Source organism: Phocoena phocoena, chromosome 13 (assembly GCF_963924675.1).
Source record: "Phocoena phocoena chromosome 13, mPhoPho1.1, whole genome shotgun sequence".
Classification (NCBI taxonomy): Eukaryota; Metazoa; Chordata; class Mammalia; order Artiodactyla; family Phocoenidae; genus Phocoena; species Phocoena phocoena.
In genome coordinates, this window is record NC_089231.1 from 13,619,490 (window position 1) to 13,640,510 (window position 21,021).

Below are 21,021 nucleotides of genomic sequence, written 5' to 3' on the forward strand. Positions count from 1 at the left end.
CCTGTCACTTCTCCATTACTAAAGAGCCCTTTCTTGCTAATTCAGAATTATCACTTCCTCTTTTTGCTTCCTCTATCTTCTCTAAGTTGAAAATGCCAAAAAGATAAATCAGGAATGATAGTAAGTTCTGCTTTTAGTGGAATTAAACTTATAGAAGGTATATGGTTAGTTGAGGCAAAATTATCAAAATATGGTATCTCTGCCCACTTTATGATCTATAGTATAAGAAGGTGGCTTATATCAGCCACGTGAATAGGCAATTTGTAGCAGAGTCCCAAAATGAAATGCTCTCAACCACACATCGAACTTCAAGTTTTAACATTTCTAAAAGGACAAGTAGCTCGTTAACAGACAGCTCTGCATTTCTTTCTCTACCATCATTTTTTTTTCTGTCAAAATCATAATTCTCTGATTATGTTGTCTAGCACATATTTTTACGGTTATATTCAAGTGTTCAGCCGTTCACTCATTTTTCAATCTCTTATTTCCTCCTTTCTTGAAATATTCTGGCTTTTAATGGGAGAGCCTAAAAGCTAGAGTTTATTCTGCCCATATTTATCTTTACTTCCTTCTTACTTTTATTTTACTAGCCCAAGGATATTAAAGAGAACATTGAACAGGATAGCTAAAGTTCACTGTTCTAGTCACAGTTTTGCTTTTAATTATAAAAAACAGAAGTCACTAATGCCTTTAAGTTTTAGTTTAGTCATTTATAAAATGTAGTGGTTGACATGGGTTAGATGATCTCTGAGCTTTCCTCCAGTTCTACCATCACTGCAAATGATTAACCATGGTGTCCCTGTATTTTTTTTAATGAGTGATATCTCTCCAAGAGATATTCACAGGATCATAAAGACGGTTAAACATTCATTAAAAATGAATGCCAGGACACATACAAGGATTCCTTTTGATTAACAGAAGCCTCAGTTATAACTCATTGCTTGCTTAGTTATATAGCTGATTAACATACATACAATTTTAGTCAATGTTTTCAAAACTATGGAACATATAAACACAGAAGACTTAAACTTATCTTTTAAAATTATGAGATGGCTAGAATAAGGAGCCATCTTATGGGGCAAGTCAACTCAAATTTTTAATCTTCTACTTAACTACTTCTTAGTTAAGGTGAAGAAAAAAATTCTACTTCTCAATCTTTAACAACTGAGGTTCACTGTAAGACTGATTATTAAATATAGATATATATTAATAAAGCAAGGATACAACAACAGGAAAGTGCACTGTAGGCTTCAAAAAGATGGGTAGCAATATCCAGTCTTTTAGAATCCACGATTTGTAAGTTGTTCACCAAGGCTAACTTATGCAAATGTGGTATAACAACTGAAAAAAGAAAAAGAAATTATTAATTTTAATCTAAAACATCCTTATACATTAAAAAAATAATTTTTCATTTTATTTTATAAAATTTTATTTTAATTCTGGATGATTTCAAAAGATTACCCACATCCCATACTTGCTTTTTCGTACTAGGGAAGAAAGCATGTTTTTCAGAATAAATAGTGATCTAGAATTTGGGAGAAATAGATTATAGCATGCCATTATAACCTAATTATGAGGATGTATACAGGTCATTTGGCTTCACTGCAATTCAGTTTCCCAATTTGAAAAATGAAAGCCAAATAAACAAATGTAAACAACCTATCTCTTGTGTTATTATCAGCTTTATAAATAAGTTTATATAAATCTTGTATTACTGTTGCTATTAAAAAGATAAATACAGTATACTGATTCATTTTCAATATCAAATTATTTCACTACTTCATGAAACTATTATTAGCTTTAGTTTCTCAAGTTCTTAGCAAAGACCAGTGTCAAATAGCACTGGTGGTTGAGTTTTCAAGTCACCTAATGGGCTCAATATCTTATATCTCAATGAATAGTGTAAAATTTCAAAAATACAGACAGCACATTGCTAAAATTAAAGTGGTGGTCCAAGAAACAGTAACCATTTCAGTAGCACTGAGCACTCCTACTGCCTAAGATTGTGTTCTTTAAATACCATTTCCCACTAAAACCAGGGTCCCTTGCAGAAATGGCTCCAGGGTAAGTGATTATCAAATTGTTGATCACACGGTCCCATTCTAGTCCTGCTTGGTTGGGGGACCCAAAACATGGTTCATAAGCACATACTTCTGACCAACTGTAGTGACTTCATTCATGTCTACCTTGAGCTTGTATATGTTAAAGCCACAATCTCCTTCTAGAAAAATCTCCTGCTTCCTCAATAAACCACTACTATAATTACAACTTTTATGCACCTTAGTAAATGGTAAAAAACCCCACACAAACTTAGGACAACAATGGCCATTTTTAGGGGACTTTTTGACTTATCAAAATTAATAACAACATACTTCAGAGGTGCTCTAGAAAAAATAAGAAGACAAAAAACTCCAAATTGGGGCTTCCCTGGTGGTGCAGTGGTTGAGAGTCCGCCTCCCGTTGCAGGGGACGCGGGTTCGTGCCCCAGTCCGGGAGGATCCCACATGCCGTGGAGTGGCTGGGCCCGTGAGCCACGGCCGCTGGGCCTGCGCGTCCGGAGCCGGTGCTCCATAACGGGAGAGGCCACAACAGTGAGAGGCCCGCGTACCGCAAAAATAAATTAAAAAAAAAAAAAACAAAAAAAAAACTCCAAATTGAATTCCCAATGAATTCACCGAAACTCCGATTCATTAACTGGCATGCTGAGGCCTCAACAAAATGGTGGCTCTGAGACAGTCTCTCAAAGATTCTCTATTTCATTTCTGCCCAAACATTTTGAAACTGACCTTCCTTGCACTACTTTATCTATAAACACGTGGCCTCTGTTCATTCCGCTCATTCCCTGATTTCCTACACAAGCAATCCTTTCCTCAGTGTTTTTCTCAGAAACTCAACAACCACACTATACAAGATCCCTGTAAAACTGCTTAACTAGAAAACAAACCTATACAAGTTACTTTAAACTCTAGTCTACAGACAGTTAAAGGTTACAATTAAGGATATTCCTAAATCTCAGAAGATAGAAGTTTACTAAAGAATTCAACATTTCATTATATATGTATTGTCCTGGGCTACCACATCTGTACCAATTAATTCATTTAATTGTTAACCCCTCAGATGGAGATAAATGGTTAAAAGATTTAATAACCTATATGTGAGTAATTCTACAACTGACCTTCGGTGGGCAAGGAAAACAGGAAATACACAACATAAGGCCACTTCTGAAGCCTTTCACTTAAGGGCAGATTGGACAAAGATTCAAAAGTGCGAACAAAATAAAGATAAATCAATAGGAAACTTTATAAAAATAGATTTTTGTAAACTTCTAAAAAATATTCTGGGGTAGATCCAATAGCAAAAGTGAAGGGAATCTTGTCCTCTCTTTTTGTAAATGGGCTTAGATCTAAAATAAGGAACTTTGAAAAAAACTGATCTGAAATGTAAAACTGCCATGTTAGAAAATCTCCAAGGTATGACTGAACATTTTCAGAGAGACTTATAAAGTTAAAAAAGTAGAAAACAAACAAACAAAACTGTATCATGTTCTGAATAAAACAAATGGCCCCTGAGATAAAATCAGGACTAAAAGGTCCTATGATAACTAAGAGTTGGGAGAGAAAAAGGGCCACTGGAAGAACCAATGTCTTCTATTCTCTAGGAAATAGAGGGAAGAATATCCAAAAATGCCACTCCAAGGAAGACATTACCACCCAGCAATTCTTTGTTCTTTCTCTAAACTCCTAACAGGAACTGTCTATAAATACAGATGGATAACAATATAGCATCCTTGTCAATGTGGGTTCTACTTCATCTACCATTAATCTTATTAATATAGGACACTAAATTCCACAGGGTAAAGTTCTAAAGCAAAAGAGAAGCCAACTGACTGAGTAGTAAATACAGAAGAAAAACAATTTTTTTGTCTTAAAAAAAAAAAGTCTCGTGTCAGAATGTGAAGGAAGATTGTATAAGACAAACTTGTGGGTATACAGTAAGTTGTAGAAGGCTTCAGGAATAATGGTTTACTACACCTATTCAAGCAGTGGAAACTGCTATTTTCAATTTTTTCTCAAGCCAATCTTTAATTGCTATTTTGGGACCATTATGAAAAGAATATTTCTCTTTTCTATGTGATACATAAATCTTTCCTTTGAGTGTACACAAAAAGGTTAGATCATATTCTAGATAGTTACTAACTCAACAACACAGCACCCACCAAAGACCCATTGCCTATTCAGCCTATTCCTTGATCCAACAGCCAAGACTTATTCTCCTTGCTTCAGAGCAATTACAGACAGCCTCAAAAAAGTTAGTCAAAGCACCTGTAGAGGGTCACCTGTAAATCTGACGTTACTATGATGAGGAACTATCCCTAATGCTAACTAAAATACTAAACCTTTTTCTGTTAACTGATTGTGAAATACTGTTATTTTCTCCTCATGCTACCAACACTAATACCCATTGAAAAATAACCTTGTGGTTGTTTCTGTAGTTCAATATGTGTTCATGCCCTCAACAGACCTTTTGGACACTGCAGTCCAAATCCTGACAATATTTTTGTTGTTTATCTTAAAAATACCAGGTTAAATATGCAATAACTAGTCTATGGGAGAATCCAATTTTGTATGGAAACCAAACTGATGTAAGAAGCCAAACTTGCGGACTTTCCAAGAGCATGTCAAATTGCTAAAAATAAAAGGACTAAGGTATAACAGTGATAACTGTCATGCTTTTGGAGTAATAATTACTGGATGCTTTGATGACACCCAAAGAAATTGTTGTCATAAAGTAAAAAGTGATACTATAGAAACCGGAGAAAATGCTTTAGCAGATCATCATGCAGGTTATTTAGCAGATCAACAAGCCATGATTTAAAACAAAATAGTGGAATGGCATGCTAAGTGGAAGAAATGTATCTTTCATAAGAACATGTCTAGAAACACATAAAAATTTCCTTAGAAATAAGAATTAAATAATAAGCTCTAAATATAATGAGCACAGTATTTTGAAATTAACAGGAAGAATTATTTTAAAAATAACTTGAAATTATTTATGAGTTACTTTTCATACATCTACAGCAATCACTATATAGTATAAGAAGCCATTTAATAGCAGTTAATAGCAATACCGATCAATCCACAATAACAAACTTGTTTCACTTTCAGCTTTCAGTATATGAAAGATAAGGTGTAGAAAGGTGTCATGTAACACATGACAAATCCTCAGTGAGGCTTATGGTCTCGCTCTTACATTACAATTCAGGAAAAATGGTAAAAAAAATGCAACTTACACTCATCTCGGAACCTTGGTTCTGCATTAGGCCCAACTCTACCAAATGTTTTTATGATTTCTGTATGCAAAGAATACTGGTCTTGATATTGAGGATCTTCCAGGAAAGAAGCCAACTGCATTTTCACTCTTTCCAGCAACTTAAAATTGAATATTGTACAGTCAAATTGAGAGAAGGATACACACTAAACATGGCTTACATCACTGGATTCAAATGACTTATATCAACATAATAGTAGAAATTTGGAATTAAATAAGTACTTATTTAGTCTTTTGGCTCAGAAAAGATCTTAAATTTTTGTTTATGCTTGTTAATTCATTTTTTGTTCTTTAAAAACACAAATATTCCCTGACAAACTGTAGAAAAGACCCCACAATATTTAGGGATAAAGATAGAGTTTTGATGATTTTGTATCTAAACTATAATTCTTAAAACAAATCAGAGTGTAAGTTACCCACTTATTCACCTTCTGAAAGCAATGAGTCATTAATGACTTACATCTTACTCATATTTCCCTAAAAGACATTTTTATTTTGGGATTTAAGAACATGTTGAAATTCTGCCAAGACTGCAAGCTTTGCAGAACAATGTGTTTTTTTATTTTGCTCCACTGGTGAAATATGTAAGTGAAAAAATGGAAAACATTTTTTCCCACAACTAACACGGTTGTTTAATTTTTGTTATAAAAAAAATCTATATGACAAAAAAATTTTATGGAACAGTTTAATATATATATATATATATAAATTTTTTTTTTGGTTAAATGTCTATGAGATGGAAAACCTTGTTTTCCATTTAAGTGGCTAAGTGATATAACCACAAATAATTTACTTTCTAATGTATAGGGTTTTTCATTGTGTAAGGACATGTCCAATTTGATAATAAAGAATAAAATTCTGATAACTAATTTTGAGAAGTGTCTTAGAGTTAATGTTGCAGATAGAACCTAACAAACTGAAAATTAAATCACAAGTTTCTGAATCAAAATACATATTTAGGGAGGAAGACTTTGGTAATCTCCTGAAGCAGGCGTGACAGAGGGTTGTCACAGTGATGTGTGCTACAAAAAGATGATACCAGTCTACGACATGACTTGCAGCTTGATTATCAATGACAGTTACAAGAACATAGGTACCCTCTAGCCTCCGTTCGTGAAACTGAGAAAACCTGTCTTCAAATCTGTACAAACTGGCAATTGAGAATTTATGTAGACTATCCAGAAGTCTACTGGATAATAGAAGCCTTTGGAGCTAAATCTGCTTTGAAGGATTATTCAAAACTGCAATATCCAGATAGACTTAAAATAGAACATCTGAGAGTTGGCTTATACTTAATTTTCTAGTTGAGAAGAAAGACTAGAGATTGCCTTCGCATATGAAAATATACTTTTGGTAGGCTATCATATTTTCAAATACTGAGATCCTCTTCTGGCCCATAAGTAACTAAGAAATCAAATGAAGGGTATGATGCTACCGGGTACACATATTGTAATGTGTTATCATTACCTCAACAGTACATAGATTAAATAAATTCCAGTCATTTCCTACCTCTCTTTGAATAACTGTTTCCATAATAGTGCCAAAGGCTGGAATTGTGGCAATCCTGACAGAGCTGTTAAAATTAAAAAAGAAAGAAACTGAAACTTTCTTTGAGATGAAAAACTGATTATTATTAAAATATATATCAAAGTAAGTACAAGGTAAATATACTGTATTAGTCTCTAGCAATGACAAATTAAATTTAAAAAAAAGCAGACCAAGAAGAATGCTCAAAAAGACAGACAGGATAACTTAAGGTCGCAGTCTGTGAAACTCACAATTCAGGATCACTGGACAAGGTAACAAGGGCCGGAGCAACCCGCTTGTCAACTAACGCTTCACTCATGCCTCGAAGAGTCAGCTGTAAACCAGTCAACATGCAATAAAAAATGGTTTGGTAAACTGGAATGAGAACTGGGTTAGCTGTGACTGAGGATGGGCAGGCAGACTCATTGGCCTTTCTTGGTTTAGTCACCCACACGAGACATTAAAATGTTAAGCCTCTGGTTCATGCCACTATACTTACTGGTAACAACATGTTAGTGAGATTAGAGAGCATCCCTTCTTGGCTTGGAAGAAATAGTCCATCAGCATGTTTTAAGTTTTGGAAACGTTTATTGAGGACTAATAAATACTACTAATATATTCTTTTCAATACATGGCCTTGTCATTAGGCTTACTGTGAAGGTTGACTTAAAAAAGATACATGAATAGTAGTATAATAAAGTTTAAAATCAAGTAAGCATAATCCAATATTATTATTTTAAAGAGCTAAATCTAGTCTTCAGTGAATTTAAAAGCTGATGGTTATTTCTTGACAGGCGCATTTTGAAAGGGATGCTGAATGTAAAAGGTAGGAACGACACTTACATTTCAGGGTCACTGGAGAGAGTAATGAGAGCAGGAACAACCCTCTGAGCTACCAGAGTTTCATTCACCCCCTTCACCAACAGCTGATTGGTCAGCACAGGGGGTATTCACAGGTGATGCATGGAAAGAGCAAACACAATGCCACAGGAAGAAGAAAGGAACAACCAAGAGAAAGAGAGAAAACACAAAAGCAAAACCAAAATTAGAAGCTAAGCAAATATTGCTACTAGAGTGCTTTATAAAGGCAGAGAATGCTTAGGAGAAAAATAAAGCTTACACAGCCTAGCAGTCCCTGAAAACAGTTTGTTACCAATTCAATGACAGTTTGTACTTCTGGTCAAATAGTCTATGCAATTTCCATGTTCAATTTAAAAGAAAGCTTTACCTTTTTTTTTCTTTTAAAGAAACTAAAAAGAAGACATACTGGGTTCTATGGTTAAATTCTTTAAATAAATCTGATATAATTTTGTTATGACCAACAAGGTACAAACTGGACTGTTTTTAAACCAAACTCAAATGGCTAGCAGCCACCACTAAATTGCTTCTGATCGTTCTGACGCAAGTAAATTTAAAAATCACATACAAAAATTCCCAACCTTTTACATCATGTAGCTTTATTCCTTGAGCTACAGAGATATAATGTAACCTAGTGGAAAGTACTTATTTCATGTGGGAATCAGACTTGGGTTCAGATTCTAGCTCTCCGCTTATTGGTCATGTGGCCTTAGATATATTACATAATCCCTTGAAACTCAGTTTTCTCACCTGAAAATGGTGACACTATCATCTACCTTAAAGGATCACTGTGCTACTAACTACACATAATATACTTAAATATTGTGTCTGACAAAGACTAGGTATTCAAGAAATGCAAGCTGAATTATTGTGACTACTCAAAGGACCTAAGATTTGTGATATATTTGAAAAAAGAAATTATTAACTAAAAAATGTTTTTGTCTCGTCCAAGTAGTTAATGTTTACAAATAGTCCTTTGTTTTGCATTTCTCTAAAAGCTCAAATAAAAAAATACAATGAGCACAATTAGACCTATTTCTATAATCATAAAAACAATTCATTTAGCAACCAACCCTAAATCGCAGAGGACTTAGAGGACAATATTGAGCTGTATGCCTTGTTTTTATAAAAATCACGGAATTTTATGAGTTCAACAGAAAAGGGTAACATCCTAATCCTACGTTCTCTATTTCAGAATGTAAACACAAATTAATCCTAAATGCTAATCAATCTCTTCACCTTGTAATGGAACTAGTCCTCATGGAAGATGGAAGATGCTGTGGAATTTTTAGTAACAAAAACACAACACTGTGTTGGGTTAACTATTCCTCCTACACAGCACATCAGAGAGCAGAGCCCCCTTTATCAGAGATTTTTAATTTTACACTAATCTGTTACCATTTAACAACTGATACACTTTATTTTATTTTTTTTTTGCTGTACGCGGGCCTCTCACTGTTGTGGCCTCTCCCGTTGAGGAGCACAGGCTCCGGACGCGCAGGCTCAGCGGCCATGGCTCACGGGCCTAGCCGCTCCGCGGCATGTGGGATCTTCCCAGACCGGGACACGAACCCGTGGTCCCCTGCATCGGCAGGCAGACTCTCAACCACTGCGCCACCAGGGAAGCCCAACTGATACACTTTAGAATCTACTTCAGTATTCTGAAATAATTTTTATTTCAACAGAACCATGGATAATTTAGGCAGGAATAAAATGACAAAAGAACTTCTGTTACTACCTTAAACATTACAGATGTCAGGTAGAAAGAAATAGGGGGAAGAAGTTCAAATACATTATATACAACTTTCTTCTCTGTATCATTTTATAAATAAGGTAGCTTAGATTCGAATTAGTAAAGTGTATCTTAAAGTGCCTAACTTGTGCCAGCCAAAAAGCATTAAAAAAAAAAAAAAAAGGGATAATCCAGGGGCAAGTTAATTTTTCATTGCACTGGAGTTTTCAGGTTTAATTTAATAAGCTGGAAAATCGGGAAGCAAAATTTAAGAGCTATTAATTATTACACATTTAGACACAGTTTATCATTTGATTTTTAAACATGATGAGGTAAGTACAATTATTATTAATGCTTTAACAGATGAAGAAACTGAGCCTGAGAGAAGTTAAATAACTTGCCCAGGGTTTTAGAGCCCAAAAAAGGTAGAGCTAGAAAATGGACTCAGTCACATTTGTCTTAAAAGCCCATGCCTTCTTTGAGTTGTGGTCTTAATGTTACCTGATTGATCTCCTTATGATTGATGTAAGAAATCATTATATGAAGTTCTTTTCTGCATCGTTTGGGAAATCCATTATGTCACACTGGAAGTCACATAATAAAGTCTCTTTTATAAATCAATTTCAATAATAATTTGTTACATCAAGAATATATTGTCTCTTATTTAACAATGAGAATAATATGACTGATTGGATTTCCCCTTTTTGCCCTGCTGTCTGAAAACTCAGAGCTAAATTTAGTGTTCAATTTCACTAAGTATCTCATATTATGTTCCTGGTATATCCATTTATTGCTTTTTTTCTCAGTAGTTTCTAGTCTCACATTAAAAAAATTAAAAATTTTAAGTGACCTGTTTTTTATGTTTTTATTTTGAATTAACTCATTTTGGGGGTGGGGGAAGCAGGCATAACTGTAAATTATAAAGTATTAGTATCAAAAAAATCTTATGAAATAATTATTCTTTTAATATAATATTATTCAAAATAAGCCTCACTGACAAAAAAGTAACTTTAATTTTTCCTACTAATGACTTTTATTGGCATGCTCAGTAAAAATTTTTTTGTCATAAATGAACTTGAAAAATCATTAAAATAAGTCTCTCAGATTAGACTCAGAAACTCATCATCAACTGAGAGAACACTGAAAACTGCTTAAGCATAGGTATAGTTTCCAACCAGCACTGACAGCAGACATAGAAACCAAAACCAGACAAAAACCACATGTAAGAAATAAGGCAGAAAAAACCCCACAGAAACAAGTAAAAAGGGAGGACGCTTCATTTTCTTTATTTTCATTTATATTGTATGCTTCACCAGTATATACATACATTTTAGAAATAAATGGTTCAAGAGAAAGAAATAGCTGTTATGGTCTTAGAATAAAATCCTATTAAGTGAGTCAGGATACTTTTTTCTTTTGGTGGGTAGAGGAGGCTAAAGAAAAACCTTTTTCTTTCATGGTAATAATTATTTTTCAGCATATTGAATAATCAAAAATTATTTATACCCAGAAGGCACTTATGCTAGACATCTAACTGAATTTTTAATTTGGAATTTATCTTGACAAAGAACATGTGATTAGTTATTTTTTATCAAATATGTATAATTGTGGGAATAACATGTTCAGAGGATTTTCAACCTCCTCATAAGGATGGAATTTTCTTTAGATTCCACAAATCTATTTTATATATTTAAGAGTTTTAGAAGGTATATATTTCAAATCTGTCAGTGCTCTATCCTTTAGATTGCAATTTATCTTAAATTATGTAAAAATTCTGAAATTCAGGAAAAATTGAATTGTCTAATTCTTATGAAAATGAGTGCTTTAAGATATTTTAAGAATCACATGTGTGTATTAAGGACAATTTTAGTTTGGATAAGTATACTTTTCCTAAACTATTATATTATTTTGTGAAGTAACAGCATATTAAAAAAACAGTAATCATAATGATAGTTAACATTTATTAAGCTCTTATTATGTGCCAGACACTGTTTTAAGACCTTAGAAGTATTAATTCATTTAATATTAATAAAAATCCTTTGAGATGGATACTTATTATTATCATCTTCACTTATAGATGAGAAAACTAAGGCACAGAGAAGTTTGAAACTGGCATTAAGTGGCAGAGACAGACACTGAACCCAGCCAGTATGGCTCTAAGAGAAGACTCAAGAACAGTAAATAACACTCTAAACCACTTTTAGTGCTCAAATTCAAGTTCTAGAAACATATATATATGTACACTAGGCTAACATAATTTCCTCTATGATGGATAAAAAGATAGATATTCCAATTTTCGTACTAAACTTGGGTAGGTGGCAATTTAAGAAAATCTAGTTAAATTATATGAAGTCTCTTCTGTCTTATAAGTCTACAGGCAGTTAATGTATAGAGATGTTGTTATTCCAGATATGAAAGGTGAGGGAATAATGAAGTAGGAATAATCAGTAAAATAAATACTTCCATAATTGCAAGTATGAATCCAACTATATTTTACTCATGAATCCAACTATATTTTACAACTTTAAAGATATCTTATATTGTTTTACTTTATTTTAATAGCTGTGTGCCTCAGTAAATAGAAAGTATAGCCAGGAAGATTTACATAGGATGGAAATTAAAATAAGATTTAAAAGAAATTCTGAGAAATGGAAATGATAATACAATAACATTCAAGGAACCAATAAGGCTAGAAAATAATCTGAAATGTACCAAAGCTAAATTTCTGCCCCATCACACAGTACACAACTAGATACTCTTCAATGCCATAAAATATACATCAACATACCATAGTATGAAAAGCCTCTCTGCCTTTTTAAGAAATATTCCCTCTCCCTCTTCCAAAGAAAATGATTATGATCTGAACCAATAGAAGCGTTTGTTTACATACCTCAAACATTCTAGCAGCAGTACATCTCACAAGTGCTGAAGTATGGACAACACCATACCACAAAACAGTTAACAATAACTCATGGTAGGCTGGATTTGCACTGAAAGAAAAAAAATCAATGCTAAAAGTGAGAGCCACATAGTTCTGGTTTAAAACATAAAAAGGTATATTCTTTCATTAAAGTCTATTTTGCCTTACTGGTGTATTGAAAAATACTACATTTTTGAGGAATATTAATGATAAAAATATTGGCAAAACATATAGAATTAGTTTGTATGGTTTAATAGGTTACATCTAAGATTCTTTAAAAAAGGAAGTCACCTTATAAAACTACAAACTTTTAGCATATTCAGGAGTTATACTTTTAGTTTCTCTAAGTACTTGCAATTATGACAGATATTTCAACTCTTTAATAGCATAAAAGTTAAAATTATAAAAAAATAAAGTAAAATAAAATTTTTACTTATGAGAAAGAAACACTGCACTAAGAGCCAGATGGGTAAGTTATAACCTCTGTGGGTTTTAATTTCTGCATCTATAAAAATCTGGGACAATACTGTCCTATTTACATCATATGGTTGTTTGTAGGATCAATAAGGATAACTCAAATCACCTATATGGAAGGGTAAGTTGGCTGTGAAGACTATCCAAATGTGGGACAGTATTATTAATAAACACATAAGTAAAGAATGAGATAAAACTACTTAAGCAGCTAGATGATGTGCTTATGAGGGACTAGGCAAATCAAATGGAATGGAAAAAGGAGCCTAATGAGCTGGCTTTCACTTGGGGCTCCTTTTCCAGTTTTGGGATACTGAATTTTCTTCAAATCTGTACTTGACTTTATTTCTCCAGCTGCTTCAAAGAAGATATGTCTGTATCCTTTCCCTCATTCTTTTATTATAATGCATTGATTACAAAATATTAAGAATGTACAAATAAGAAAAACCAAAAACAAACAAAAAAATCTTAAGTCTCAAAACCAAGAGATTTGGTGTGTATGCCAATCTTTTTAGACTAAAAGTATGTACTCTATAAATCCAATTTTAAAACTTTATGTAGCTTTTAAAAAACTATAAGCTATTATTTTTACCCCAGTTCCACAAAAGAAGCTTTCAGGCTATCAAGAGGAGCATGAGATAATGAAAGCAAGGTCATTACATCTTCTAAGAATCCAATTAACAGCTTTCGGTCTTCTTCCTACAGAGGAAAAAGACTGATAATGAATTTCCACCCAGTCAAGTAGAACTAAAACCGTAATTTCCTAACTATAATTAGAAAATTTTACCAAATAAGGGGGAAATATCCTAATTTGGGAGCATTTTAATTAAAGATATTTATTAAGCATATCTATGATCACAATGGTGTGAGGACAAAGACTATCTTGATTCACAGATTTAGACCCGTGCTGTCCAATATGGTAGCCACTCACCACATGTGGTTACTTATATTTAAACTAAAAAGGAAGTAAAATAAAAGATTCAGTTCCTGAGTTGCACTAGTTACAATTTAAGTTGTTTAACAGCCTCGTGTGGTTAGTGGTTACCTTACTGGACAGCTCAGATACAGATTACTTACATCATTGCACTATTGATTAGATAGTTCTGGTTTAAAACATAACAAGGTATATTCTTTTATTAAAATCTATTTTACCAATTTTACTTCCCGTTAACTATGGCTCTAAATACTTAAATACAAACCACTAAAATAGTTAGCCTCCTAATAGTAGAAAATTGATATCTGAGAAATTATTAGTGGTGAGAAGCTTCACACTTGCTGAAATATAGACCACTGTATTCTTAAAAAACAGTCACACCCTTGACTAAAAAATAATCTTTACTTTTAATCTTTCTTTTACAAACCATTATTTTAATAATCTGAAAAAATATTGCTTTCTTTTTTCTTACGCAGTACTGTATTAAGAAATACGTTAGAAAAAGCAGGTCTACTAAATAGGAAAGTTAAAAAAATAACTGTATGTTAAATTAACCTAAATCTGTAAGGGAGGGAATCTGACATTCTATCAGAAAGTAAATATATGTAGAGTCAGGTATTTTGTCTTTAGGTCTTTATTAGCTCAACAATAAATGGCTTCTGTATATATCAATAGATCCATGAGGAAGACTAGATAACCACCTACCTTTTTTCTACATGGTCAGGTTAATTTAGAATGAGGTACAGATAAGTGATTGACAAAAGTAATGATCAGCATGAACAAAGGATGGACACAGCAGTTTTATAATACACCAGTCTATTTAGGGAAGAACTTAGACACTGACAAACCAGCATCAGAGCTATGTTGGAATATAGATCTCACTCATTTATAGTCGCTTACTATATTAAACAGAGTATCCATAAATTTGGAAGATAAACTGTAAATCTGAAAAAAACAAGTGTGAAATGAGACCTATGAAATATACTTCTAAATGAGCATGGATTCCTTTGATTTGAAAATTTACTATAATACTATTTCTCAGTTTTGAAATTTAATACTACTCATGTATTTGATTCAAAATAGGTTTTGTTTACCAAAGCAATCAGGGCGTGATTAACTCTAACAGAAAATTTGGTTTAGTAAGAAAAATATTAACAGCTGGTGTGGGCAATCTAGGACAGCCACCTCAATTCACATTTTGTAACCAGCAGGAAAGTTCTTATCTCTTTAGATATTTGGATTTCATATAGTGGCTCAAAAAGCATGTCTTTATTCATTTATTCAACAAACCTATACTGAGGGACTACCATGAGGCAAACTTTGTACTTCATTATGCCTTAAAATACCATTTATGGTGAAAACCAACGTACTAACCAACTGCCAGAGCTTAAAAATGAGAGAGAAAAATACTGATATCACACTTGTTATTATGCTGGAAGAGCTTCTAAAATTAAAGAGGAAAATGGTATTCACGCTATTGTGCCTCGTAATATGTGCTAGGACTTAATCTCCATGAATTTAAGAATAACAACAGATACAATCTGTTAAGGTTACATGACGTAAAATATTCTAAACACAGGGATTCTCTGTGTATACATATTATGGAGTAGTCTTAGAAACTAGTGTAGAAAAGTTTAAAAGAATACTGTACTACTTTAACAGAGTTGGAGCTTCTGTTTCAAGGTATCATATGATACTGTAGAACTATATTTTAATATTATAGGATGGTTCAAATCTATTTTGGAAGAAGAGTGCAATAAATATGAACTGCTTTACTCTGAATACAAAAGGTAAAAGAAATTAGGTATTAATCGGGTAAAGTTGGGAAAAAAGATCTTCCTGTTTGCTTCTCACATTCTAATTCCTAAAAATGCTTTATCTTGAGTCCGTATCTTCGCCTCACAGGTGGAACTGCCTCACACTTAAAAATGACTGATGTGCCTTAATAAACATAATATGTTTACTTAAAACAATGTTAAGTAGAGTGAGGTGGTCTGTTATATTGGTGACCACCAATGAACCACATCTCCTGGTTCATGCTCTCATTTATTTCCCTCTTTTTGAATCTGGGCTGGGCCTGTGACTTACTTTAAGCAACAGAATGCAGTAGTAGTGATGTGCTAATTCCAAGCCTAGGCTTTAGCCTAGCAGATTCTGATTTTGCAATTTTGGGAGCCCTGAGCCACCATGTAATGAGTCTGGCTCTGCTGTTCCACAGGCCCTGAGGACAGAGAGAGGCCCTAAGACTACATGGAGACTGAAGCTCAGCCATCCTTGCTGAACCCCCTACCAACCAACCAAGTGAATGCAGCAACACAAGCAACTACCAGCAAGAAGAGATGCTTAGCTGAGCAAAGATCGTGAGCAAATAAAAGAGTTATAATAAGCCTTTACGTTTTGGGGTAATTTATTATGCAGTAACAATTAAGAAAAATAAAGTATTACTAAAACATACCTTACTAAAAATGATGATATAGTGTGCTACAGCATTTTGTAGTTTGCTTCACCTAACACATGTGCTTTGTTGTTTATTAATGAAAAAATTATCAGGAAACACAAAGAAATTACTAAATAAGTGCAATCTAACACCTCTAACAAAATATCAAGAAGCACAGAATCTCTAAATTTATTTGTCCAACAGAGATTTTCCTCAGAGACTATTACTGAAATATGCTCACCACTGTAAATTATTTATTGAATGAAATGAATAAATAAATTTTGTTTTCACTTATGGGTAACATTTTCAATTATAAGCACATTAAAATACATAATATTAGCTATCTTTCTAAACAGAAAGTGCTTTACATTTTCCAGCAAAAGAATTTTTCCCTTACCTGAATATAACACGTAAGGACTCCTGTTGCATAAATAGGGACAGTAGCTTTAGTGAGGACCCCATTTCCTGCTGAGGAATCTAAAATCACAAAAACAATTTAAAAAATCTGAGTATGCTTTAAATGTAAAGCAAAAAGTCATAAGACAAATTATATTTAAAATTAAAACTGGTTACAAAGCTTACAAATAAATATTATTACTTTGAAAAATATTTTGATTAAAACACATATCCACTGGTGGTTGTGAAAATATTATACAACTTAATATGCCATCATCAACTTAATTATGCCATCAGCATAAAGTTTTGATAGATGGGAAAAACTTTAATAACCAAAATGAGATGCTCTACTGTTATTTGCACAGTCAGAAATCAGAGCTTTCTTTAACACTCTCCCAAGTGCCCGTATAAGCAGGTCTTCATAAATTGTCAGGTTTTCAATTTGCAGCATTCAGTAAAATGTAAAGGCACTCAGCTGAAAGGAGGCAGCCAGATACACATTTTAGCTGCTTCCAGATACGAGATACTATTTAGTTTCCAGTGCTAGCCTAGTTCCAGAGCTCCTCCTGCGTCCTGTATAGGGATTTTCAGCCAGACAGAACCCTGATTATTTTCATGGAGTAGGGAGGCTAAGTAAAGCATGGGGAGAGGGGAAAGCATCCAATCACAGGTGAGTGTCCTGTGACTACTGTAACATAAGAGATTTTCTTATGCAGCACACGTAGATGATTTAAAAATAAAAATGTGCCAGAGGTGATATGACAGTTGCTATTTACAGTACCACAGCTCTCACTTATTGATTTTTAGGCACTGTTTTAAGTGCTTTACATTTACTTTTATGTACTCAAACTTTTTAAAATTACTTTTTATCTATTTTTAATATGGTTTTAAATTCTTTTCAGAAAGTAGTACATAAAGAAATTGATTTGAAAAAATGTATTTAACGGTCCTGAAAGAATTTTCAGCAAAAAAGAAAGTTCCATTTTCCTATCAATTCGTATTTGAGGTTTGTTTATTCTCTTGGTAAGGGTAACTTTTTCTTTTGGGGAGTACTGATGTTGGTTGACTGTGACTATGGTAGCTGAGAGGTAAATCTGAGGCTAGGAACATAAGCTTAAGTTGAACTCACAGATACAGACTGTATATACAGTGATTATATACAATAATCACTTCCTATACGAACAGTTAAATATTCACAGCTAACTAATAATTCTAAAACCTATCAGTTTCCAAAAATATATAAATATTCTTCACCAATTTATCATCAGAATTAATAATTAACTAAAGAGATAATACTAACTATTAGGTATTCCAAGCATTAACCCTTTAGAAAGCTATTAAATATAAGCTTTGGGAAGCATTTGTCAAAAAAAAAATCTCATCGACATTTTCAAACTTAAAGGGAATCATTTATTCATTCTCTAACTATCTCTGAGGACAGCCCCAAATGGAGTTTTTCAGATGACTCAATTCAAATCATTAAGGTAGGACTGAGATAAGAATTACCTATACATTCAAAATCAACCAAGTTTAAAAACAAAACAGGGGGGCTATACATTTTTGTTCCTAACATTTTTCACAATTCGTTCCTAAGAAATTAGAAAAATACACATGGACATAAGATCCACACATAAAGGAGTTCTTAGGCCAGTGGTGCTACAACTACACTTCTTATGACAGATAAGTGAAAACTATGAACAGAGGGGCTGGAGCTGCCCATTAAAGCCTATAGTTTCTTTAAAATCTCATGTTTCATTTAAAAAACATATATGTGTATCTTGTATTCCTTCAATTACAATTTGTTTTAAGTTTGAAAAGTTTTAAGTAACTAATTATGAATTAGAGGCTCTTTATTTTTTCCTTTTCAGTATCTCGAATATACTACTTCAACTCTCCAAGGGTACAAGTACTCAGCTTGAGAAGCTCAGCCTTAGGTCAATTTGATTACGGTGAAGGTAGATATTTACAGTCAAATTGACAAAGATTAATCTTACTGCCACCCCATGGGAAGGATATTAGATGTGGCAGAGTTGTAAAACCAAGAATTCCGTAGTATAAATCTTCCTTTTCAATTGTACTTGCTAGTTTATTTATACACTTTACATACAATGAATAAAGTATTTTGCTGGAGTAAAGAGATTCAATTGTTTTTAAAAGTAATAATGAACAAACTTACCAATATTTTCTTCAGACAGTCTTAAAATCTCCTGGAACTGAGGTTTTACCTAAGCAACCCAAAGAAAAGATCCAGAAAGTCTCAAGTTCAAGAGACCAATCAATGGTTAAATAAATAAAATGTTTACTACCACTACTTATTTATTTATTTTGTTTTATAGATTGTTGATTCAAGTAGTCAAAAACATAACAATTCTTAAGAGCCATAGGAAAAAAGAAGAGTTAAGTTACTGAAAACAACACCTTTTAGAGATAAAATATTTAAAAGAATCAACTCACATCAGCAAGTTTTCTGAAGGGTCTTTAGTTTCCTTCACTAAATTAAAATAATTTCCAAGGTGATTTTAAGTGCTTGAAATTACTACCTCCTAAAACTGACCTTGATGTTAGAAAGGGTATTTAGGCAGATATTATATGATTAGAATTATTGAAAAAATTTGCTGTATATAAAAGGAATGAAATTCCATTCATTTAGGGTATTCAATAAGTAACATATTCATCATGTGATATCCACTGGCTTAGGTTAGTCTTTAACTTCTTCAAAATTTAACTTTAAAAATCAAGTACAGAATTTAATTAAAATTTTAAGTTAAAGCAAATGCTTGTTTCAATTTTTTATTTTTAACATTATTGGATTTCAGATTTCAGGCCACTGAAGTCAACCACTTACTGTTAAGTGGTAAAATGAACTCCTAATTTTTTTTGTAAAAAAAGTAAAATAAATAACAGCTACTTCTTTTGGAGATGTCAAACAAATTGTGCCAAGCGTGATTACCAGTAAAATCAAATCATATTTGTTTAATAATTACATGTTAGTGAAAAATGTAAAATGATTTTGTTTCTTCTACAATAACATCAAGCTCTGGTTTTTGTCCTCCTATTGACAGGTCAGGCATATTAATTTACAAATTCAATTTAAACTGAGATGTAGACCACTGTGAAAAGATTAATCTACAGAATCAGACTTATAGAATTAAATGACACTGAAGCAACTTCTTCATTTCACACATGGAAAGATTAAGCACAGATACATTAAATGATTTATCATAGGATACAAACATAACAGGGTCATAACCCATTTTCCGAATTCCATCCAGTCCACTATACCAAACTGTCATGCTCTAAATGTTTCAGTAACTACAGGTTTAATAGTAAAGAGCTAAACAAAATTTTTACCCTTTAAATGTCTTGATTAACATTTGATTATAGCAATGACATCTTTTTATGTTTTTATTAGAGCTCTAAAGAACTGACTTAACAATATGCTATGAAGACAAATGGATTAACAGGATTGAAGAAGAAAGTGGGACCTAAGGACATTCCAATTTAATATCTAAAACTACAGAATAGCCTAGGTAGGCAAATGTGACAGTGATTGAAATATGTAGCATTTATCTCAAGTGTCCATTCTATTCCAAGAGCTTATATCTTGTAGCAAGTATTCTATACAAGCTGCTTTGATTCTATAATCACCTGAAGTTTTGACCAAAGCATGCTGAGCAAATGGCTGCTTCCTGAATCTGTGGTAGATGGTAAAGTACCAGAAGCACATTCAAAGAATCACAGCTGAGTCCCCTAGCTGATACTTCCTATGCTAGAAAGCTTTGAGATATCCACAGTCAGTAGATCTTATAACCAAATCTGGATACAAACTAAGTTTTGGCTAAATCATCTTCTGAAAATGAATAAAGAGAAGAATATTACTGACTAGAATTTTCTTTTCCTATCACAGTTTTCTAAGGTAATAAAAGATAATTTGAATAAAGGAAGGGCTCACGCTTTTATTTACTCTGCTATAGCATTAATTAACACATTACATTTCTATGTCTCTTGCATATAAGAAAACATGGAATACAAGTTTTTACCTTAGTGTTTGTAAAAATTTTGCCAAATGTCCGGCAAAGGCGCCAGAAAAATCTGGAGAATTCATGGACACAGGTAGTTGAAGTAACATTAATTTTGCCAACTATTTCTATAAGCTGTGGCAACCTGAATATGAAAGGAAAGAAAAATAGGCAGGGGTACAAATAAATTATTGTTTCCTTGCCAATTTCTGAAACAATGCAAATCTAACAATATCTTCTGTTCTGCTTTTCATAGCTAGTAAAATTGGAATGCAAAGGAGTTGTTTGGAACCCTTTGCAAAGTCTTCAGTTTATATTCTATAAATTTCTTAAAATAAATTTTAACTGATTGCCATAAAATATATGGAATCTTAATGGTAGGGTTCTAAGTATGGAGTT

General features: G+C 32.9%; 1 protein-coding gene across 5 annotated transcripts in view; it reads right to left on the bottom strand.

The window, feature by feature from the left end:
• RELCH (RAB11 binding and LisH domain, coiled-coil and HEAT repeat containing) overlaps positions 1-21,021 on the bottom strand; it is a 118,723-nt gene that overhangs the window by 16,100 nt on the left and 81,602 nt on the right. For 3 of the 5 annotated variants that reach the window (XM_065889661.1, XM_065889658.1, XM_065889657.1), the window contains 9 exons: positions 20,644-20,767; positions 18,780-18,828; positions 16,605-16,684; positions 13,429-13,535; positions 12,336-12,435; positions 7,699-7,781; positions 6,838-6,901; positions 5,291-5,429; positions 1,225-1,341 (listed from right to left, as the gene is read on the bottom strand). In XM_065889661.1, the coding sequence (XP_065745733.1) occupies positions 1,225-1,341; positions 5,291-5,429; positions 6,838-6,901; positions 7,699-7,781; positions 12,336-12,435; positions 13,429-13,535; positions 16,605-16,684; positions 18,780-18,828; positions 20,644-20,767 (863 nt within the window). Of the gene's footprint in view, positions 1-1,224; positions 1,342-5,290; positions 5,430-6,837; positions 6,902-7,106; positions 7,190-7,698; positions 7,782-12,335; positions 12,436-13,428; positions 13,536-16,604; positions 16,685-18,779; positions 18,829-20,643; positions 20,768-21,021 lie in introns of all 5 variants that reach the window. The other 2 variants (XM_065889660.1, XM_065889659.1) reach the window with 2 other exon arrangements.